General features: G+C 56.4%; 1 protein-coding gene across 1 annotated transcript in view; it reads right to left on the bottom strand.

Annotated features, from left to right (window-relative positions):
- Nucleotides 1-1,601: 1,601 nt before the first annotated feature.
- The window catches only part of RORC (RAR related orphan receptor C), a 45,812-nt gene continuing 23,723 nt past the window's right edge, over nt 1,602-23,690 (bottom strand). Inside the window, exons 2-10 of the mRNA XM_065420148.1 lie at nt 13,976-14,061; nt 13,348-13,489; nt 9,946-10,476; nt 8,936-9,057; nt 6,817-6,949; nt 6,005-6,112; nt 4,605-4,715; nt 3,003-3,112; nt 1,602-1,763 (exon numbers count right to left, since the gene is read on the bottom strand). Coding sequence (XP_065276220.1) covers nt 1,602-1,763; nt 3,003-3,112; nt 4,605-4,715; nt 6,005-6,112; nt 6,817-6,949; nt 8,936-9,057; nt 9,946-10,476; nt 13,348-13,489; nt 13,976-14,061 — 1,505 coding nt within the window. The remainder of the gene's footprint in view (nt 1,764-3,002; nt 3,113-4,604; nt 4,716-6,004; nt 6,113-6,816; nt 6,950-8,935; nt 9,058-9,945; nt 10,477-13,347; nt 13,490-13,975; nt 14,062-23,690) is intronic.

Here is a 23,690-nt window from a genome sequence, read left to right as displayed (position 1 = left end):
ACGGCGCAAGGTTCAAAGGTGCTTAGGAAGTTGGGTGTTTGTTACAAATCTGGGGTGAACTCCCCTTAATGACCCAGGTTCTGATCTCGCTTACACCAGTTCCTCTGTGGACTTCAACAGAACTGACTCCTGATTCACACCAGCGGGACAGGAGGATGTTTGCCCAGCTCCCCAATGGTGTTTAGGTGCCTAGCTCTCTTTGAAATGCTGGGCCGAAGTACCCAGGTCCCCTTCTGAAAATGGGACTTAGCTCCTAAGTCACTGAGAACCTTTTTTTTTGACCAAGCGGTCCCCTCACAGCGATGTCACGCAGCGTCTATGGGGCTTTGGCCTGTGAAATCAACAGGGCCAACCATGGCCTTGAAGTTAGGCATGTGCCTGCATGATCTACTGGCTTGATCCAAAGCCGGCTGAGGTCCATGGACGGACTCCCGCCGCGGTGGCTGTACTTCCGAATCCCAGCTGTACAAACCCCCAGCTATTTTCAATCCGAATCCTTTTACTGGGTTACAAAAGCTCTTTTAGAAAAAGGCGATTTTGAAAATCACTCTCCTTGTAAACAACCATCAGCTCCCGCCTCAGTAAAAGCCCCGTACTTAAGAAAATTAGAATCTGTTGCTTTCCAAAAATAGCCTTAACATTAAAAACCAGCCTTTTATTATATTAACTTTATACAGTATCTATATATATATATTTTACTATGAGTAAAAACATATTGTTGGGTTTCAAACCCTGAGAATTTCATGGGGATGGGGATTCTTTCCAGCAGGGGGCAGCAGAGTGTGCCGCAAACTTTCTGGTCAATTGCTGGATATTAATAAGAAATACAAGAGCTTGGGCGGCGGGGGGGGGGGGGGGGGGGGGGGGGGGGGGGGGGGGGGGGGGGGGGCGCTGGTCCCCTGGCGCTGCAGAATAGACGTAAAGGCAAACGTTTAAAAATAGATCTCTATGTTATTTACAATTATTATTTTAAAACAGCTTGGTTAAAAAGTCTCCTGCCACAAATCTGTAAGGACACCAAAACAAATAAAAATAAAAATAAAAAATGAGGTATTTGAACTACCCGGGCCGGTCTCTAGATTCTAGTCACTGGAGTAATATGGTGGGCAGTGTATTTTCCTTGGCCCTGAATATGTTACAGCAAAAGCTAGCGACCTCCTTGATCTCAGCCCCACTGGGGTCTCGGCTTGGGGCGTCTCCCCAGTAATACTTTGTGCCTCGGTAGCACCTGCTAGCTGAGACCCTCAAAGAGCTTCATGAGGTTATTTAAGCATCACCCCGCCACCTCCATGGAGTGTGTGGGAAGGGGTCTCCCTCCCCCCTGCACTGTAGAGAGAGGAACGAGGCCCAGAGAAAGGGGCAGTGACTTGCTCAGGTTGGTGGCAGAGGCAGGCATGGAACCCAGGTCTGCTCTGATCACTTGGCCGCACCCCCTCCTGCACCGCACCCCTCTGCTGTGCTGTTTGGGAGGGGATGGGAGGAAGCAGGTTCTAATTTGGTCCACCCCCCTCCCCCCCGCTACCTCCCATCCCGGGGTGGCGGGGGGCGACAGACCGGCGCGAGATGGGAGTCGGTCTCTGGGCACCGGCCTCCCGCGGGGATCATTCTGCTGCCGCTCCCTGGAGCTCGCACTCGGAGCTGAAGAGCTCTTTGTAGAGCGGGGGGAACACGGCGTGGACGATGATGGGGTACATCTGCCGGAAGGACCGCAGCTTCTCCACGTGCTGGTAACACAGACTGCGCAGCTTCCCTTTGGGCGGCAGCTACAGGGGAGAGAGGCACACGGCATAAACGTGGATCTCGAGGCCCCCGCCCCTCTGCTGAGCACTCACAGACCAACTTTCAGGGACCCAAAGCCACTCAGTGAGTGAAAGGAGTTCAGAAGGTCTCAGCTTGATCAGGGCAGTAATTGGTCTGGCAACGCCTGGGGCTTCTGTGAGCTCTTGTGATGTTGCTGAACATGTCTGGGGGTGCGTGTGCATGTGCGTGCGTGTGCATGCGAGAGTGTGCGCGCGCATGTGTGAAAGTGTGTGTGTGTGCATGCGTGCACAGTGCACGTGTGCATGAGTGTGCGAGAGTATGCGTGTGGCAGTGTGAGCTCATGTGCATGCGTGAGTGTGCGCGCGAGTGTGTGTGTGCGCATGTGCGTGCGTGCATGTGAAAGTGTGTGCGCGCACATGCATGCATGGGTGCATGGGTGTGCGAGAGTGCATGTGTGTGACAGTGTGAGCACATGTGCGTGCATGCGAGATTGTGCATGTGTGTGTGCGTGCGCATGTGTGTGCGTGCAAAAGTGTGTGTGCATGCGCACATGGTGCATGTGTGCGTTTGAGTGTGCGAGAGTGTGTGCGTGTGACAGTGTGAGAGCGTATGTGCGTGCATGCGAGTGTGCATGTGTGCGCACATGTGTGCATGCATGTGGAAGTATGTGTTTGTGCATGGTACATGTGTGTGAGAGTGTGCAAGAGCATGTGTGTGTGACAGAATGTGACAGTGTGCATGCGCATGTGCAAGAGTGTATGCGTGTGCTCACGTGCGTGTGACAGAGTGTGTGTGTGTGCTTGTGCGCGTGTGCTCTGCTGCCGGTCTGTGAGCATGATCCCATTTTCGGAACCCTCCACCTCTACCGAATATTTGCATAATTACCCAGAATCCTCTAGTGAGAGTCCCTAATGTCCAACCTGAGCGTATCGTCTGCTCAGTGTAGATATCTCCCCTCAGCCACCCAGCCCCCGATCCACATTGGACACGTGTAACCAGCTACAGGTCCAGCAGCCCAAGCCTCCCTCCCCCTCTGGCTCTGAGCGTCTCCTTCTGGCAAGGGAGCGCTGGGGGCCCACTAGCCCCAGAGACGGGGCACAGTAAAGGACCCAGAAGCAGGCCCTCAAGTCCTTGCTCCTGGGCTTCACAACACCAGCAGCATTCGAGAGGTGCCCTACGCCGGCAGGGCGTGTGGCTTGCGACAGAGGAGGCAGGTAAGGCCGTGGGGACCGTGCACCTACCTTGGCCAGGATGCCTTCCCGGTGGGTTTTCCGTAACATGTGTTTAAAGGCCTGTTCCAGGTTATTCTGCAGCCTCTCCACCTTGCCCTTCTCCTGCAGCCACGGCCGATCTGCACCGAGACAGGAGACGGCACTGAGGAGCATTTCCCATGCCCAACTGGGGGGGGCGGGGTCTCTCTCGGCCCACGCCCGCCTCTCTTAATGGGCCAATGCTACCTGAACGACGGAGGGAGAGCATTGCCTCCCTAGAGCCCGGCATTCTGCTGCATGACAGTTTAAGGTGCAGGATGGATGGATCTCAGCCCCCTGCGGTCAGGCCAGGCTGGCTGAGTGCTTGGGGTTAGCCATGCGACCGTACACTGGGGCTGAGGATTGCAACAGCGTCTGGCCAGCCACGAACACCCCACCGTGGCAACACAGAGATTCCCGCAGAACTCTTCTGCAGTTTCAGCCCTGGGGTCCTGGCCAAATGCTAGTCAGTGGCCTCCTAATGGGATTGGAGTGACATCTCGCCCTCCATAATAACCCTGTCTAGCTCCCCTTCAGGATCTGAGCCCTGGTCCCTGAGGATGGTGGCTCGGGGTTGCATGGCCTGCAGGATGCAGCAGGCTGAGAAGGGGTGACTCTAAAGCCCCATCAGTCTCTCTCTGGTTCCATTCGCATGACCAGATGGGGAAGGAGGGGGGTGGCATTCTCAGCGCTGACTTGGAAATGGGCACCTCAGGGTGAAACCCAGACGCTTGCCCACCTGTGCTGGCAGGAGAGCAGAGGGCACCAGATTCAGGAAGGAAAAGGTTTGGGGGCAGGGGCTGGTTGAAAATGTTCTGTCATTTTTTTGATGGAAAACGGGGGTTTTGATTGCAGGAATTTTTGAAAACCAAACATTTTTTGGCCAAAAACTGAAATAATTCAATTTACAAGGGTGCCACGGTTCCTCATGGGAGCGGTGGTTTCGGTGCCTCATCCGCCTCGTCTCCTCTATGGACTCGGTTCTCTGGCTGGACTACATTTCCCATGATGCCTCCCTTCACCAAATGAGGAGAGCGTAGTGCATCATGGGAGATGTAGTCCAGCCAGAGAGTGTGGCCTATAGAGGAGAATGGGAGCATGAGGCACTTGAACTACAAATCCCAGGAGGCACCTCAGTCCTAGGGTGTAAAAGGTTAACCAACCTTAACCGTTAACCCAAGCAGCCCTGCAATGGCAGGAGAAACCCCAGCCCTGGCCACACCATACCAGAGGGGCTGGTGGGACTCCAGAGATGGAGTGAGCCCTAGCCCCAGCCCCCACCGTGCCAGGCCCACCGGAGCGACCTCGGTTAATGGTTAACTGGTTAAACGATATAATTTTAATCGTTTAACTAGTGAACTTTTTAAACTGCTCTTTACATCCCTACTCAGTGCCATTATGAAGTGAAATATTTCCGGGGAGGTGGAATGGGGGAGGGGTCAAAAAGTCAACATTTTCCAGAGACCCCCGCCCCCCATTTTCTGATCAGCTCTACTTATGTGGCTGTTTGGCAATTAACATCAGGTATCCCCCCTCCCACGATGGGGGCTGCGGCCCTAGGACTGAAGGCCAGCAGCAGTGGCAGATGCTCACTTGAGTTGATGAGCACCAGGGCGGTGAAGAGGGCGATCTCGTTCTCAGAGAAGTGCAGCGAGCACAGGCTGTGAGCGAAGTCGAAGATGGAGTTGATCAGCTCGTTGCACCCTGGGAAATGGAGCAGAGCCATCAGTCACCTGCGGCTTCCTCCCGGGCGGCCCCACCCCCTCTCCAGCGCCACCCAGAGGCGGGATTAGCCTTCCTTTCTCACCAGCCTCGCGCAGGGTCTACAGGCATCACTGACTACGCATTGTCCCCCCTGGGATCACAGGACAAACCTCCTCCACCCGCTGGGGCTGGGAGGGAAGTCCAATCTCCAGGGCTCATATAATCCTCTGCTTCTCTTCTGAGATTGGAAACAATGGGGGTTTGCTGCGATGTGAACGCCTGGCCACCGGGAACTGGTCAGAGGCCCCCGAAGATATTATTTAATATTCCCAGAGGCTTCAGCCCACTCAGACCCCATTTCACTAGGCACTGCCCAGACACACAGTAACTGATGCCCGCTGGCCCAAGGAGCCTAAGCGGCCATTGGTTGGGCCTTAGCGCCCCGAGCTAGATTTGAACCAGGGACCTAGAAAGGAAACGGCTCCACGGCTTGTTGCCAACCAGTCCCTCGGATATCGGCCGGGCAAAAATCAAAGCCACCGTTCCGGATCGAACACAGCAGAGCATCATACTGGACGTAACCCAATGCAGGCGTCTTCTTCGGGGCCTCAGCAGGCAGCACTGGCTGCTCTGGTTGGGAAGGGCCCATCACCCCCCCACCCATCCCGAGATTATCTCTGCAGAGACATTAGTATTGGCTGCTGGCAGAGAGACACATGTGTTTGCCAAGCAGACACATGTACTGGTGGGGCGCTGGGCACGGCCTGCCGCATTTGAATTGCAGTTACTCCTTAGTGCAGCCTCTTTTCCTTGAGAGAAATTTCTCACCCAGGGTTCGAAGAAAAGCAGAACAGTGAAAATCCCTTTACAATGGAGAGGAGGCTTCCCAACAGCTGGGGTAACAGAGTGAGCGGGGGGTCCCAAGAGCAAGAGATCGAGGGCGGCCTTGTGGTTAAGGCACCGGACGGGCACTCAGGGGATGCAGGTTCGAGTCCTGGCTCGGCTGCTGACACCCTGGGCAAGGCGTTTTCGAATACGCTCAGCAACCCAACAAAGGGAGGAGCCGGGCACTGCTGAAAACCTGGCTGGTTCATTTCACTACCTAAATGGGAGCAAGTGTCATCTGAAAATCTTGGTCTGTCTCTCTGGGCCTCAGTTTCCCCATCTGTAAAAGGAGGATGACCGTGTCGCGTTAGCCTGGGAGCTCTCTGGGGCAGAGACCATCTCTTGCGCTGTATCTGCACAAAATGGGGCCTCTGGGCTTTACCGTAATACCGCGGATATCATACCAAGTGATTTGAAGAGCTCGGGGCCTGCATATTTGCCCTCGAAGAAGACCGTCCTGTTCTCCGAATTAAAGGCACGGCACATTCGCACCAGAACCACTTCCATGGCGCCTGCAAAAACAGAGCCGGGGGCGGGAGTGAAGAAGTTGCAAATGTAAACAGACTTAGCGGAGGTCCCAACGTCTCTGCCTTTATGCATGGGAGCAGGGAGGTCCAGGGAAGTAAGCTAGCCCCAGGCACGCGCCCGTTTGGGGGGTAGGGGCCGAGTGTCACAGCCTTTGAGTGTCACTGCTATCAAATGGGTGCCCGCTGCATGTCTGAGCTAGCTTTCCCCACGCTAGCATGGCTAAAAATAGCAGTGACGTGACGTGGCAGCATGGGCCTGGGCTGGCAATGGAAGCACATACCCAGGGACTCCCCCCGCACGCTGCTGCAGCGCAGACGTGGCCTGAGTCACGCTGTCCCGTCCAGAGCGGCTGGGAAATTCGCAGGGTACGGTCCACCCTGGAGGCGCGATCGGAGACGGCGGCCGTGCAGGAAGTGGGCCGAGCCCACGGCTCCCACCCAAGGACGCTCGTGGTTTGGAGCCCGGCATGGCAGCCCCGGTTGCACGACGGGGTCTTGCAGCAGCACAGATCCAGGTGCAAACAGCCCCTGCAGGCCGGGCGCTGTGCCTCCGAATACAGAGCCTGTGGGGTCTGCTTCCCAGGGAGGCTGTTCTCACTGAGAGCTCAAGGGATGGCCTCTTTATTGACCCAGCCGGGGGAAGGGGGCAGCCCTGCGGGGGCCTGGCTGCAGCAGTTCCAGCCGCGTACCTGCTTTCAGAAGCACGATCTGGTCGTTTTGGCACAGCTCCATGAAGCCGCCCATCCGCTTGGCAAACTCCACCACATACTGGATGGCTTCCGTGATTCGGCAGGCACAGCGTTCCCACATCTCCTCCATGGACTGGAAGAGAGAAGGCCATGGCTGCACCACAATGTACGGCTGACAGCCCCTCGGCTCATGGGCCGTGTCCCATGACGCTTGGCTCCTCCACGCCCCGTAGAGCACTGCTCCTTACCCCACCCACCATGCCTGGTGTGGCTGCCCCAAAACCCCACGTGCCCCATGCCACATGGCATGGCTGCTCCATAACCATGTGCCATGCCTGGTGCGGCCACCCCATGTGCCCCACCCCATGTGGAGCAAGCGCCCCATAAGCCCACTTGTTGGCGAACAATCAAAGAAATGAAATATTTCAATTTGGAAATACAGCCGCTGTGCCTCATGGGAGTTGTAGTCTGGGTGCCTCAGACACCTGTTCTCCTCGAGAGGCTGGGCTCCCTGGTTAGACTACATCTCCCATGATGCACCACTGTCTCCCCTCTTGGCCAGGGGAGGCGGTGCATCATGGGTGTCCCTGGCCCTGGTGGAATGTGGGGGATGAAGTCTGGCCGGAGAGCCCAGACCAGAGAAGAGAACAGAGGCATGAGTCGCCGCGGGGGCATTTCCCAACCAAAATTTTCCATTTTGGGGGCATTCGTTTTTTTGATGAAAAACTGAAATTTCCCATGAGAAGGGGGCATTTTCCGCGCAAAATGTCACTGAGTCGAAACCCCAAGTTTCTGCCCCAAACCATTTAAACGGAATATTTTCAACCAGCCCGCCCCAGTTCTTTCTGGGTTTTCATTGCCCCTTTTACTGCACTTTGCACCTGTGACCCCAGGAGTCCTGCCAGGGCAGTTAGCCCTTTAGTCTCCTCCACAGAGGACAGAAGCCCAGCAGTTGCTCATACGTTAGCCATTTTCCTTTCCTCTCCCCACCGGGCCCAAAGCTGGATCTGTATTGATCCCAATGTTCCTATGCCAGGGCCATTATGAATTGCTCCGAAACGACTTGGCCGCGTCTGGAAAGCTGATGAAGCATTTAGCAAACCAGACAGAAGTTCCCATTTAGTTAATGGATCTTAATTAGCTGCTGAATCAAACAAACTCATTTTCTTCCCTCTGACCCATCCCTTGATTTTATTGCGAAGTCCTCATCTGAACCCAACCAAGCGAGCAGTGACTCACCCAAAACCCTGCGCGCTGAATGAAGTCCCGATAAACAATAAAGGGGCAGCATCGGCTCTATGCGGCTGATGTTAAACCCCAAGGTGCCACAAAAGGTCAGAGACACCGCGCGCTGGGTCACTCAGTCGAGTCCCCTCTTGCAGCCAGTGCTGGGCAGACCCTGACCACAAACTTGCTAGGGCTCCGTGCCAGCTAAGAACTCTTTGCTCTATGCTCTTCCACCGCAGTACAAGAGGAAACACCAGCAGAGGAACTGGTGTCATTTAGGAAGACAATTTACAGGCAGCCCCTATGGAAAAGTCCTCCAAAATTTAGTAAGGTCCCATAGACCTGAACAGAGGAGATCATCCATTTTTAAGCCAACCGTATAGAATTTAATATCCTTGCTAGAAAATCCTGGAGGCTGGTCTAGAACGTCTGTAGAAGAACCGTCCCTCCCTTCTCTGTTTAAATCCTCCCGGGCTATTTCCAGGTGGACAGTCTGATTCTGCTCCTGGGAAAACTTGGAACAAGTTGGGCCATAAGGGACTTGCCCAAAAGCCAGAGAGTCAATCAGAGCCAAGAGCAGAACGTCGGTCGTTTCTCTCGGCCAATCCCCTAGAGACGCTGCCTCCTGCCCAGTCGCCGGCCCAGCCTTAACTGGGCCACGTAACGGATCTTGTGGTTGGGAAGCCTTCCTGCTGCTCTGCCTACATTCCCCACTGATCCCTTAGCGGGCCGGAAGGGAGGTGTTCATCCTAGCCTCATACCCCGGCGGGCTGGCTTTCCAGGTTATCCGGCTACCAGCTTATCCCGTGCCGGGCATCAGTCGAGCATAGAAGTCACTGCACTACCCGTGGCAGGCGTCTCCACCAGCTCCCAGCCCCGCCCCCCACCTCACCTTCTTCTGGTAGCTCCTGACTTCCTCCCACGAGAACGTCTCCAGCCTCAGGAGCTGCAGGTCTTCCAGGCGCAGCTGACAGGTCTCCCGGTAGGACTTGAGGACATTTTGGGTCAGGTGCTCTGCGGACGGCAGGCGGCGAGGCTCAGAGGGGGAGCGCGGGGAACAGCGGGGCCTGTCCCTGGGCCGCAGCCATGATTCTCCCTTCAGTTTTTTCTGTGGTTTCCTGAGTCTATCGCTCTGCACTGCCAGCCTTGGCACGCAGGCCCCTGTGTGTAACGATCTGCCCCCTCCCCCCAGCCCGGCACTTAGCAGGGTTTGAATCTGCAGTGTTAAAAGCATGGGCCTCTCCTGTGTCAGTGGGGGAGTAACTCCACTAGCTGGTAGCTGCAGTAGGCTGTTATCCTCTGATATGGAGCAGGATGTTCCCAAGGACATCCCATGGACTGAAAGGGGGTTCCAAAGAGGATGGATCTAGACTGTTCTCAGTGGTAGCAGATGACAGAACAAGGAGTAATGGTCTCAAGTTGCAGTGGGGGAGGTTTAGGTTGGATATTAGGAAACACTTTTTCACTAGGAGGGTGGTGAAGCACTGGAATGGGTTACCTAGGGAGGTGGTGGAATCTCCATCCTGAGAGGTTTTTAAGGCCTGGCTTGACAAAGCCCTGGCTGGGATGATTTAGTTGGTGTTGGTCCTGCTTTGAGCAGGGGGTTGGACTAGATGACCTCCTGAGGTCCCTTCCAACCCGGATATTCTCTGATTCTCTGGAATGATGGGAGCTGAGTGTAAGAACCATCATCTGAGTTGTCACCGGGGATCGAATCCAAGGCCAAGAGAACAAAGAGCAGCTGAAGCTAAGAGACTGAGCTTGCTGCTGACAGCTGGAGAAGACCTGTAATCCCTGTGTGGATGGTGAACCCCAGCCCCGCCCCCCAGTAATACGGCCTGAGTGGGGATCCCTAGAAGGCCGAGGCTGCCCAGCCAAGCGTTCCTGCCCCAGGAGACTCACCGATCTCAGTCACCGAGGAATTGGGCGACTCCAGGAGGCTGGTGAAGTTGGGACTCGTGTAGAAGTCGACGGTCTCCCCGACGTCGCCCCCGGCCTGGCCCCGCTTGCCCCCGCTGATGTCCAGCCGGGAGAGGTCCGGCGACGCCTGCATCTCCAGGGCGTAGAAGACGCTGGCCCTGCTCTCCATCTTGATCCGCTCGGGGCTGTAGTCCCTGGCGAAGGGGCCGCGCAGGTTGTCGCTCAGCCGGCTGTGGCCCTTGGCCAGTCCGTTGGGGTAGGCCAGAACCGCTGTCTCATCCGGAGACTGGCTCAGCCGCGCCTGTCCGTTCAGGAGGGCCGTGGAGCAGGCTGAGGACTCCAACAGGTCCGGGGAGGAGGCCAGCTTCAGTTGCCCGTTAGCCAGGCCCAGGGAGTAGGCCGGGGCCACCACTTCGCCGCCTTGCTGCTGCTGCTGCTGCTGCTGCAGCTGCTTCTGCACCTCGGCGTGGAGGCTGTCGCGCTGCTTCTTGGACATGCGGCCGAACTTGACAGCTGGAGAACGAAAGGGCAGGGACGAGTCGAGTCGGGGCTCAGACCGACCCTGTGTTCACGGCCGGAGCCGTTGTGAGGGGCCCTGGGCTCCCTCCGCCGGCCTCCATCTCCTGGGAAATCCAGGAGACATAACAGGGCAGCGGGTCCCACCATAAGGAGCCTGCAGCGAGCTGCCAGGGATGGAAAGGGCAGAAGGAGCTGCCCTCATTGACAGCGGTGGAGTCTGGCTCCTTGTGCCTATCAAGACCCACCAAGTTTGTCTTGTTAAGCGAGGGGCCCGGGCAGCACTTGGGTGGGATGGGGGGACACCAACCATGGTGCAGCAGGGGGGTGACTACCTAACAGGGGTGCTTTCCCCCCAACAAGTCAGTAACCAACCCCCATCACTCCCCTCCAGCAGCAAAGCACGCCAAGCGGATGGGATGAAACGTGGATCACTAGCGAGCCCAGGGCGTTTTCCCTGGAGCAGGGCTGCTGGCCGTATCCCAATTCGGGTCACTTACGCTCTGCCCTGCAGTTCCAATCCCTTTCACTTCTCGCCCTAGGACAACACTGTTCTGCGGCTGCTTGAACAGCTCCCACGGCCCACCCCAAAGGTGGCTGCATTTCAGAGGTAGCCGATCACCGGGGGTATAAAATGCTTTGGGATCCTTGAGGATGAAAGGGCCCAGAGCAGCGATTCGTAGACTTTCTGCCCCCAGAAGCTCCCACCTTGGCAGCTGCTCCCTCCCCTCCAGCAATCTGGGAAAGGCAGGGGGAGCGACTCCCAGCCTGAGATCCCTCACGCTAGAGAAGCGCCCAGGATCTAGGGCGGGGGACGGCTATCTCAGGATCTCGGCGCACTCACTTGGGAGCGGGGACAACAGTGCGTGCTCTGCGGGTGGTCGTGTGGGTCTGTATGTGGTCGCGTGCCTGAGCAGGAGCCTCATCTACCCAGCTGCAGAGAGGAACCGCGGTCGCAGCGGGAGGCTGATCGCATGTGCCACGTGGTCGGGCTCTTTGGCTCTCTTGAGCGACCTACATACTCACCACCGAGAGACACCCAGCTAAAGGCTTGAGCTACTTTTTCCATCCTCTTTGGATTGGGTTGGTGGGGTGTGTGTTTGTGTGACTTTCACTCTCCTCCTGGTTGGTTTAACCCCCCCTGCCTCCCCCGCTGCCTGGCTCAGGGCTGTGCGCTGACGGTGCTACCTAACCAGCCCGAACCCTCGCTATCTGCACTTCTCTTTCACTTCCTTCAGCCTCCGCTTGTAGCTTTTTTAGCACCTTTAATAATCCCCAACCCGAGGACTCCTCCTCTGCTAAGAAGTCTGGTGTCAAACCTTTTTATGCCCAGGGGGCGGAAGAGAATGAAGGTTCGACCCCTCTCTGGGCTGGAAAGGGGGGCGGTTCCCCTGCTCTTGTCCCGGCTCCTGTACGCCACTCTGCTGGCGTTCAGAGGCCTTTGCAGCCCGCAAAGGGCTGAGGGGGGATTCTGCTGGCTCCGGCGCGGCGCTGGACTGCCATTGGCTGCCTTCCGCAGACCCCGCCCCCACTTCAAGCCTTGGCGTAGGGGGCATGCTGGGGGCGGGGCCAGAGCACATGCAGCTATGGCTAAGTTGCCCTGTGCCACAAGCCACAGGTAACTCTGCAGAAACTGCTATAACTTAGAGATAGTTTGGCCCACTGGTTCGGGTGCTAACCTCTGACTCCTAAGACCTGGGTTCAATTCCCTGCTTTGCTACAGACTGTGAGCAAGCTGTGTCTGTCTGAGCCTCAGTTTCCCCATCTGCACAACAGGGATAATAGCACAGACATAGAGGCCAGCGAGGCTGCTCCAAGTTACACTGGGAGGTGCAGCATAGAAGGAAGAGGGTGGGCACCTGGGCTGCAGGTTCTCATCAGCACCTGCAGGGGGTGCAGCTTAGACTCTCACCCACCGAGCCTCTTGAACTGGAGGACTTGGGAACCAGTGGCTGCTGTTTGTCCATCATCATGGCTTTTCGGTGATGAATGGCTTGTGGGCAAAGAGAAACATTTCTACAGAAAAAAAATCTTTTCCAATGACATTTTTCAGTTTTTTCAACCAAAAACTGAACAATTTTTGGTCAAGAACTGAACATTTTTGGTTAAAATGTTTTACTTTCAACAAAAAATTGTGGGTTTTTTTCTTTAACTGAAAACATTTAACCCCCCTCCCCAAAAAAACCAAAAACAAAACAAAACAGTTTTTAGTTTTTTGTTGAAAAACCCAAAAAGCAGCTGGTACCAGCCACTGTCAGAGATGAGAGACTGGGTTAGATGGAGTAAAGGGCAGAAGCAAAAGAAATCTCCATATTTTTACAGCCAGAGCCAGGTATTTTTAACATCAGGGCATAAGAAATGAGTCAAATGCAGGGACCTCTGGGGTGGGAGGCAGCAGCTGTTTTAAGAGATCCTTCACTCAGCACTGAAATGCAGCCACTTCTGGGGTGGGGCCTGGCAGCTGTTTAAACAGAGATCCTTCCCCCAGCAGTATTATGCATTTACCTTTGGGATGGGGCATGGCAGCTGTTTAAACAGGGATCCCACACCCAGCACTGAAATGCAGCCACCTTTGGGTTGGAGCGTGGCAGCTGTTTAAACGGGGATCCTTCCCCCAGCACTGAAATGCAGCCACCTCTGGGTTGGAGCATGGCAGCTGTTTAAACAGGGATCCTTCCCCCAGCACTGAAATGCAGCCACCTCTGGGTTGGAGCGTGGCAGCTGTTTAAACAGGGATCCCTCACCCAGCACTGAAATGCAGCCACCTCTGGGTTGGAGCATGGCAGCTGTTTAAACAGGGATCCTTCCCCCAGCACTGAAATGCAGCCACCTCTGGTTGGAGCGTGGCAGCTGTTTCAGACATCTTACCATCTCGGGACATCCCCAGGCTGAGGCATTTCTGCAGCCGGCAGTGCTGGCAGCGGTTGCGGCTGGTCCGGTCGATCTGGCAGTTCTGCTGGCGGGTGCAAGAGTACGTCACGTTGCCCTGCTGGCTTCTGCGGAAAAACCCCTGAAACAACGGGTTGGGGAGAGAGAGAGACACAAACTGACCAAGGCGGCTCAGCGGCTTGTGTGTGAAGCCAACTGGGGGTGCCAACGCCCGGGGGAGGAGCATCTGCGGCATATAACCAACACAGTGGCTGGTCCTGACTGGTCCCAGGGCTGAACAAGCCATGATGGGCCGATCTCTGCTCCGGTGTGGTGGTAAGGGCCCAGGGGCCAGGGCATGCTTGCTTAGCTGCTGGGCGGGTGCTAAGCAGGGCCAGGACTCCAATGGTCCCACAGCCCCGCTGGCAGACCCTGGGCAGCATCTGCTCCAGCGCTGGCCCACGGCCCCCTTGGGGGGAGGGGAGGCGCTGTTCCAGGGCTCTGTGTATTTGGGAGCGCTAAGGGAATTGGAACGGAATCCCACACCCGGGGCGCCCCCTGGTGGCAGAGATCAGGCAACCGGGGGCAGGACGGTGGAGTGGGAGTGGGGATTTGGGGTGTTGTTCACCTTGCAGCCTTCACAGGTGATGACCCCATAGTGAATCCCTGACGATTTGTCCCCGCAGATCTTACACGGGATCACTTCTATTTGTGCTAGGATGGAGAGAGAGAGAGAGAGATCATGAGCACTGGCTGGAGTGCGCTGCTCCCTGCATGCCCTTGCTTGGCTCTTTGGCACTGTCGTCTAATGCTTCTTAGAGCGAGCGGGGTGGGGGTGCTGAGAGTCAGGACTCCAGGGTTCCATTCCCAGCTTTGGGAGGGGAGCGGGGCCTAGTGGGTTAGAGCTGGGGAGGGAGGCTGGGAGCCAGGACTCCTGGGTTCTATTACACATACCACCTCAATGAACCCCGGGGGGTGACCCCATTTAAGAGAGAGCAGAGCTGGGGTCCTTAAATGGCTAAATCAGGATTGCGGGTAGAGCCTTTATGTGAATAAACTAGCTTGGCTGGGAGCTGGTGCCAACAGAGAAGAAGAATTTATCTTGCCAACTCCCCAGGAAAGTGCTGCGTGTTACGCAGAGTTTGCCCACACTGGGGCACCCTCGTCTCACATTTCCTCCCATGCCCGGATTCCAGGCACTGGCCAGGGCGCAGGGGCGCTTGCCCGGCTGGATACCAGTTTGCAGGCCAGCAACTGGCTGCGGGAGCTGTCACTCAGACAGCATACCTCTGCTAATCCCGCCTCTGCCTTCCAGCCAGTTGCCAAACTCAGCAGGGAGAGAGGGGCAGAGCCCAGCCACACTCCCAGTGGCCTCGGGAGGGAGGGGGAGGGGTCGATTTCACAAATGGGGAAACTGAGGCACAGGGAGCAGCAAGAACTCGCTCAAGCACAGAGCGAGGCAGGGGCAGAGCTGGGAATGGAACCCAGGAGTCCTGGCTCCCAGCCCGCTGAGCGTCAGCAACAGAAACCTGCCGGGATCCTGATATCCTAACACCCCACACCCCCCATCCCACTCTCCCTCCGAAGGCAGAGCACAGAACCCAGGAGTCCTGACACCCAGCCCACTGCTCTAACCACGAGGCAGCATGGCTCCGTGGCACTCCTTTCTGCACGACGAAGCCTTCTCCGAGCCGGGCCGTGGTGCAGGGCTGGGGCTGGCTGATCTAGCCAAGGGCGCAGGGTGGGGAAAGCCAGGGAGAAGGGGTGGGTCACAAGAGGGAGCCAGGGCAGGAAAGCGACCCCAGACACTCACCCAAGAGCCACCTAACTAGGGTCCCCATCCCCACCCTTCGGCGGGACCGTGGAGAGAACAAGACGCAGCTGGAGCTCTGGATGGGCCAGGGCACCAGCTTCCCGGAGGGCAGGGAAGGCCGTGGGACTGGGGGCCCATCCGGGAGGGCAGCAGTGTGTCCTGGGGTGCTGGGAAGAGCTGGCAATCGCCCCTTTGCTCCAGCCCGGGGGGTCACCCTGTGGGCATGCTCCCCTGTGCTAGGGCTGCCCCCTGGGCCTAAGCTGCGCCCCATCGTGCAGCCCAGCTCCTCTTTCCAGGGGTTATTTATCCAGCCGGAGCAAAGCTCCTCCACACTGATAAGCGCCCTGCCCACCCCCCCGGAGATTATCGTCACATGATGGCCGGTTACATAACCTGGAGATCATCTCATAATCGGCCAGCCAGGCCTGCGGGGGCCCCCTTAACCCCTTCGCAGGCAGCTGCTGCCCGGGCATTCTGCTCGCCAGGGGGTTTTCCTTAGGGAGCTGGATTGGCAGCCCTGGCACTCCCCTCTGAGTGCTGGGAACAGAACCCAGGAGTCCTGGCTCCCAGCCTCCCCGGCGCACCCAGCTGTAGCCACTGGGACAGAGACAAATCGTCTCAGAAGACATTGAGACACCTAGGAGCTTGCAGTAATAAGCAGGGGTGTATTGTGGGGATCAAGGCTGGATTAAGGCATAGACACCGTTGTCTGTCCTAATGCCCCAGTTGCTGGAGTTAGGGGACGAGCGCCGAAATTCAGCTTTCATTTAAAAAAGAAAAGTTACTCCTCAAGGACGCACAGAAAAGCTTGAAGACGGGCCCCGAGTGTAACCAATGCCTGCCTGAATCTGCAGACAGCCTACACCAACAGCTCTGAGAGGTGTGAACAGCCTCGTTCCCGGGGCTTCCAACCTCCTGCTGGCCCAAGGAGGGGCGGGGCTGCCGTTTGGGGCGGGGCTATGGCTGTGCATGTGTCAGGCCCCAGACTGCCATTCATGGAATCCGGTGCAGGGTAAACTTTTTCCCAGAAGGGCAAGAAAATCTACCACTGAAATAACTCCTGCAAAAACCCCAGGCCTGTCACTGCTAGGGGCTGGGGGCTGGCGCACAATTTTAAAGGAGGGTCGGGACTATGAATAAACATCCCGGAGCAAACCGGGGAATCATGCCCTGCTCGTGCGTACACACCCGGGGTCCGACCACTGTCACTGGGGCTTAGAGTCTTTGGCACCAAGTCTGCTTGTATCCGAGGGTCGAGGCCCATGGGTGGGTTGGGGGCTCTGCTGACAGCAAAGGGTTTGTGGGGACTGACACGCTGAGTTCCCTGCTGCTTTGTGGTGGGAATGTGATGCCAAAAATTAAGCTGGAAAGGGGGAGAGAGGGTATGTGAGGCAGAAGACTGGGAATCTGGGTCCTGGATTCTATCCCCAGCTCTGAGAGGGGAGTGGGATCTAGTGGTTAGAGTAGGGGGGCTGGGAGCCAGGACTCCTGGGTTCTATGAGATGAGATGAGGGATGAGAAGCAGGACAGCAGCTTCTGCGTCTTCCTGAACCCCCTGGGCCTCTGGCCACGGGGAGCTGTGAGCATCAAAGAGCTCTGAGTCCCTCAGATGAAAGCCCCTTGTGAAGGGGCGCACGTAACCACATCCCGCACCTTCCAGGCCCAACGGCTGCTTTCCCGAGCGTCTCCTCCCCGCCCCCCGCAGGCAGCCGCCTGGCACCGGCCCAGTTCCTGCGCTGGTTTGCTCTGCGATACGCCAGGCGCCCATTTGGTTTGCTCTTCCTCTCTAGAGCTTCCCTTATCGATGTCCCCCTCCCCCCCCCCCGCTGTGTAATGAACCCAGGCGATCGGCGCCCTAAATAACGACCGAGAACTCGTCCCCCCATCGTCTTCGAAACCTCAGCAGGCAGCAGATCGCCTGACGCTAACCCACAACTGGGACGCACCTCCCACCGCGCAGGAAGGCAGAAACTTCTCCTGGGCAGAGAAATCTCACAGCCTCCCCTCCACTGCTCACCACACACCAACAGGTGAAAACCCCTACCTGCTGCTCGCAGGCAGGTACCAGTAAACAACTCTCCATCACCCCCCGGCAGGAGCGAGCTAATGGGGCCAAGGGGCGGGGGAAGCACCACAATTTTCCATTGGCACAAACATGCTGATACAGGGCTTTAAAGGCCCCGTGAGGCTAAGGCAAAGGGGCTAGCAAATCGCAGACTCCAGGGCTATTATACGGGCAGGGGTCAGGAAGGGAGTTGCTTCTCTCCTAGCCTCCAGCCAAAGCAGGACATGGGACTAGATGGAATCGGTGGAGCTGCAAGTGGGGCCAGATCCTGGCTTAGATGGGTCACAATGTTTAATCGGCCCTGTCTAGTCTGCTCCCCTCAGCCTTTCGAGGTGTGATTCAGCCGGGGAAAGGGGTGTGACAGGTTGGATCACAGAAACCCCCTGGGGGCTGCCAACTGATGTGCCAAGACTACTTCTGCCCCTGCTTTCCCTGCCAGCTTGGGACTCCAGCACCCTGTCTTGCTGAGTCAGACACGCCAGTCTGCTCCAACACAGACCCAGGGTCTGAACCACGTGCCCCAAAGCTGCAGACTTAACTGAAAGCAGCTTAAGAAGTGCATCCATCCCAATGGGGTCCAAACCCCAAATAAAGCTTATACAGGGTAAACTCATAAATTGTTCGCCCTCTATAACACTGATAGAGAGATATGCACAGCTGTTTGCCCCCCCCCCCCAGGTATTACTACATACTCTGGGTTAATTAATAAGTGATTTTATTAAATACAGAAAGTAGGATTTAAGTGGTTCCAAGTAGTGACAGACAGAACAAAATGAACTACCAAGCAAAATAAAATAAAACACGCAAGTCTAAGCCTAGAACAGTAATAAAACTGAATACAGATAAAATCTCACCCTCAGAGATGTTTCTGCTTTGAGCAGGGGGTTGGACTAGATGACCTCCATATCCCTTCCCACCCAGATATTCTATGATTCTTTCACAGACTGGACACCTTCCTAGTCTGGGCACAATCCTTTCCCCTGGTACAGCCCTTGTTCCAGCTCAGGTGGTAGCTAGGGGATTTCTCATGATGGCCGCCTCCTTTGTTCTGTTTCACCCACTTATATATCTTTTGCATAAGGCAGGAATCCTTTATCCCTCTGGGTTCCCACCCCTCCATCTCAATGGAAAAACACCAGGTTAAAGAGGGATTCCAGTTCAGGTGACATGATCACATGTCACTGTAAGATCCCAAGCCTTCATTCCTCCCAGCCTGACTCACAGGAAGGCCTGCCTGCAAACAGAGCCATCAACAGTCAATTGTCCTGGTTGATGGGAGCCATCAAGATTCCAAACCACCATTAATGGCCCACACTCTGCATAATTACAATAGGCCCTCAGAGTTGTATTTCCTATTTCTAGTTTCAGCTACAAGAGTGGTACATTTATACAAATAGGATGATCACACTCAGTAGATTATAAGCGTTGTAATGATACCTTACAAGAGACCTTTTGCATGAAGCATATTTTAGTTACATTATATTCACACTCATCAGCATACTTCCATAAAATCATATTGAGTGCAACGTCCCAAGGGGGTCAGGGCAAGGTGGGTCCCTGGTCTGATCTGCTGCGGTGGGGAGCTGGGAGAGCAGGCGGGACGGAGCGCTGAGATGCCCTGGCGTGGCTGTGGCGAGATGGGCTGAACCTCAGGCCCTTCCCCTCGGCCTGGCGCAAGCAGCAACACCAGAGCTCCTAGCCCGCTGCAACCACAGCTGCACAGACCTTTGTGACCACGTTCAGCCACTTGTGACTCGGAGGCACCCAGAAGCCTTTTGCACCCTGCAGCCCCCACCCCGTCGCCGTTCTATAAGCCACGTCCCCTGCTGGGCCGCGGCTCGTTAGACAGACAGCAGTATTCATAGGTTATCCCTTTCGGGATGGATTTATTAACTAAATTAGCAAGGAGCAAGCCAGACTGCGGCTGCGAGGAGAGGGACGCAAAAAGGAGCATGTTTGAGAACATTTGCAGTTGGCCCTGACCCGAGACACTAAGGCCCTGATCCTTGAAGGGATTTAGGTGCCTAACTCCCATGGGTGCAGTCATAATGGAGACTGACTTCCCCTCGCCAGGTGGGCAGGGGGTACCGTGTGTCTGACCCTCACCCTGCTGTGGACAAGCTGCGGGTATCATTCACCAGGCCCAAGTACACTCAGACGATCCACGGCACCCCAGAGAAAACAACAGGGCTCTGCAGATCATTAAAAAGGAGCAGAGAACTAGCCCAAACCCAGGGACTTCTGTGCCATTACACCAGGGGTTCCTTTGGTCCCAGTACTGCTGCTTTGTGCTTACATCACACACTGCGCATGTACAATTGGTGCGCACACACCTGCACACTCTCAACCCCCCTCGACCCACTTCTTCCCCCAGCACAGAATTAGCCTGTGGAACTCGCCGAGACAAGATCTCCCCGAAGCCAAGAGCTCCGCAGCGTAGCAGAAGGGGCTGGACTCTTATGGGGCCAACGAGAATAGCCAGAGTTACAATAGTAAGCGCTGGAAGGGATGTCGACTCTCCTGCGTCAGGGCATCAGCTAAGCCTGGGGTCAGGAAGGGAATTCTTTCAGGTTGCCCTAACACAGCCAGGGCTGGCTTTTGCGTGCGGATACATTCCTGTATTTCCTTAAACAACACGGGGGCTAGTAAGTTTGTCTGATAACAATCGTCCTCTATCCTACGCATTCCATTTCCTCTCTGCAACCACCCACTACTCAGACCCAACGAGAAGAAAAAACCACAAGCTTCAATTGATTCGCCCCTAACCTCACAACAGAATGATTGTAATTTTTTTTTTTGGTCTTTTCAATCTATCTATAGCAAATCAAATCGGTGGGAATGGGCTTGGGGTTTGACTCAGAAACAGGAACCCAGTGCCTGAATTAGTCAAAAAACTCAAAAGCCAGAGAGCAAGCTGCCAGTAACTCTCATTTTCAGGTGATGGCTCATGCCAGTAAATTCAACCTGAGAAAGGTCAGCGAGGTCTCAGGCGAATTCCCCCACAGCAACCCCATAATCGACGTGTGATGCCCGCGGGTGGCTGAGTAAGAGGATGAAGCCAAGACTTCGGAGGGGAGGAAGCAACAACCCTCCCTCCCCCCCCCAAAAAATCCTTTGATACCAAAAAAGTGCAGCATAACCTGGCCGGGAACCAGCCCCAGCCAACGTTCCTGACTTTAACCACCGAGGGGCGTCAGCGGGCAGGTCCGTGTCACGTTTCCCGTGGCGTCACGGGAAGTTCCACGCGCCCGCGGTGGAGGTGGGGTAGGGCACATGGAACTTACTGAAATGGGGGTCACTTGGGAAAACATGCTAAGTCATGAGATGCGAGTACCGGAGCAGGGAAGCGGATACAGCATGGGACAGGAAAGCAGAATTCTCCCCTCCGCGGCCTTGTCCAGACACACGGGCGACAGCGGTTTAATGCGGAGCGTGGCGTTCAACCCGCTCAGCTAAACCAGTGCAACAGGCCGGGAGGGGCTGCTCTCGGTCCCGTTTAAACCAGCCTATGTTGCGTCAATTAGGAGCAGGCTCAAGCCACCCATCGGCCGAAATCAGCGCGTTAATTAACCCAGCACGTGTGTGGGTGATAGGTGGTGGCTGCCCCCTGTCACCTCCAGGGACCTCCAAAACCAAAGGCAAGAATCATGGCAGCTCCAGCTAAACAGCCAGACACACACCCCAAGGGGACCACGTACCATGCACGGACCGGCGGCTCCCATGTAGACATCAGTCTCAACTGGGGCTCCCAGCTTTAGTGTGGCTGGCTAGCCGAGTCTTCAAGGCCCACGTCCTCAAAGGGATGCAGGCTCCTGCCAGTGGAAGTGAGGAGCCCACAGACCGTTGAGAATCTGGGCCCACGTCCCCCCCATCTGCCATGTTGCTATTTAACCCGCTCCTGCCCCCCCCCAGGCTTTGCTGGCCCATGGGGGACGGCACGGCCTACTTAAAGCCAGGCCGAGCCGCCCCGTGCACGCTTGCTCCTTACGCCGGCTTCGTCCGTCTGAGGGGCCCGCGCTGAGCCGGGGCCTGCCAGGACCTGGCCTGGGAGAAGGGAAAGCCGGGCACACTCAGCGCTGCTACGGAGCTGAGGGGCGTATGCCCTGCAGAGCGGGCGCACTGGAGAGGCACAGAGGTAGCGGGGCCAGCAATGGCCCAGCCCCCGCCGCCCCAGCCCGCAGGAGAAGAAGGATGGCCCAGTGGTTAGGCAACTAGGCCAGGCGTGGGCCTACCTTGACCACACGCTCCCTGGGCGACCTTCTCTGCGGCTCAGCTCCCTGTCTGCGCGAGCCAATAGCCTGCTGCCCCACGGTGTTGTGCAATGTGCCGTGTTTACACGCGAGAGGGGAGGGAGCCCAAGCCCAGATGCTATGGGGATGGGCCCAGGTGGAGGGACTTCTCTCTATTCTTCCTCCCCTCTTATAAGCTACTCAGGTGGTCACGGCCCTTTCAGCACCCAGTCGCCTCTGCTCCACGGCTTGCAGAGTGACGGCACGTGTGAGGGCAGCCCCGGCCCCCGAGGGGCCCCAGTCTCACGCTGGAGCCCCTGGGTGTTATTACAATACACAGACGGCACGTGTGAGGGCAGCCCCGGCCCCCGAGGGGCCCCAGTCTCACGCTGGAGCCCCTGGGTGTTATTACAATACACAGACTAAACTCTGAGGATCCCTTGCAAAACTCTCAGAGCCTATGCAGGTGTTCACACTAATTGGGGAGCGGGGGAACTAGTGGTTAGAGCAGGGGACTCCAGGGTTCGTCTCCCAGCTCTGGGGGGCAGTGGGGTCTAGTGGTTAGATCAGGAGACTGGTCATCAGGATGCCTGGGTTCTTTTCTCAGCTCTGGGGGTTGAGCAGCTAGAGCAGGGGTGGGAGGGAGTCAGGACACCTGGGCTGCAGTGCCTGCTAAATTACTGGGCAAGCCGCTCCCCGCTTCCCTGCGCTACAGCTTCCCCACCTGTAAAATGGGGCTCGTGAGACTCACGTAAGGGTTACAAAGTGCTTTGAGATCCCCAGCTGAAGGACGCTCCTGGCCAGTATAATGCTGAGAAGTCACCAGTCAGCAGCTGAGCCTTTTAGATCAACCACACAAGAACCTGGCGGATCCATACTTTAACTGGTGGTCTAACCCCCCCCGCCCCCCAGCATGCACTCCCCCTGCCCCACTTTTCAAAATCATGTGGCCGTGGGGGTTGCAGTTCGAGCTGTGGGGCGCACAGGGCTGTTTAGCGGTGATCCCCGCCCTGAGTTCCAGGAAAGATCAGCATATTTACATATTAATAGAAAACAGAAAAACGTCCGTGCAGCAGCCACCACGGGGAGGGGCTGATCAGATCACAGGTTGCTTTGAAGCTCGGTGTGTTTCCCTTCCCCACTGCTCCGGGCCGTGGTTCAGGTCTCGGGCAGAACCTACAGGGTTTTCGTGACCTACCAGCAAAGCCATGGCGAGCAAAATAATCCTAGCCACCTGGCCCTTGGATCTCACTGCATTTTGCATAAGGAGGGAATGCCTCAGATGGGGAAACTGAGGCACAGAGCATGGAAGAGGCTTGCCCAAGGTCACACATTTGGATATAGAATGTGTCCGGAGGCCCTGCCCGCTCCTGCTCTAACCACTCGGCACCGCTCCCCTCCCAGAGCTGGGAAGGGAACCCAGGAGTCCTGACTCCCAGCCCCCTGCCCTTCCTCTAGTCACTAGACCCTACTCCCCTCCCAGAGCAGGGAAGAGAACCCAGGAGTCCTGACTTCCAGCCGGCTGCTCTATTAACCCGCCCTGTGGATTTAATGTTGGTGTCGATTGCTTTCATTGCTGAAAACTAAGATTTACCTTCACACTCGAAGGCCAAAATTAAACTCCTAGACCTCAGATTTTGGTGTCCAACATGACCTGCTTTGCTGAGGAGCCACAAACCACACAGCTCAGTGCCTTTGCCAACCAGGCCCCTTGCACAGAGGTGGCTCGTTATGAAACGCGGGAGCCTCACTTGAGGGGTGGAAATGTCGACCTCGGCACCCGAGCAGAATCTGTCAGAAGGGGGCAGGGCCAGGACTCCTGGGTTCCTTCCACAGGTCTGGGAACGGAATCTCGTGACTAGACCAGGGGGCTGGGAGTCAGGAGTCCTGGGTTCTACTGCCAGCGCTGGGAGAGAGGTCTTGGATACGGGAGTCAGGACTCCTGGGTCCCCTCCCTAGCGCTGCCGCTGACTTTGCCGTGTTATTTCGCACGAGTCACTGTGGCGGCGTGTGCCTCGGTTTCCCCCATCTGAAACGGGGGGGGGGACGATAACCTTCAGCGGCGCAGCCTTAGCCATGGTTGCAGGGAGGGTGTCTGGCTGCCAGGGGAGCTTGGGCGTGGGGTGGGGGGTGTTACACGAGGCTCAGTTAATACCAGGTGACTGATGTATCCTAACAAAATGTTACAGCACCAGGGCCAAGGCAGACTCGTGAAACAGAACTGAGCAACTCAGCA

Source organism: Emys orbicularis, chromosome 20 (genome assembly GCF_028017835.1).
Source record: "Emys orbicularis isolate rEmyOrb1 chromosome 20, rEmyOrb1.hap1, whole genome shotgun sequence".
Taxonomy (NCBI): Eukaryota; Metazoa; Chordata; order Testudines; family Emydidae; genus Emys; species Emys orbicularis.
This window is presented reverse-complemented; position numbering and strand designations above follow the sequence as displayed.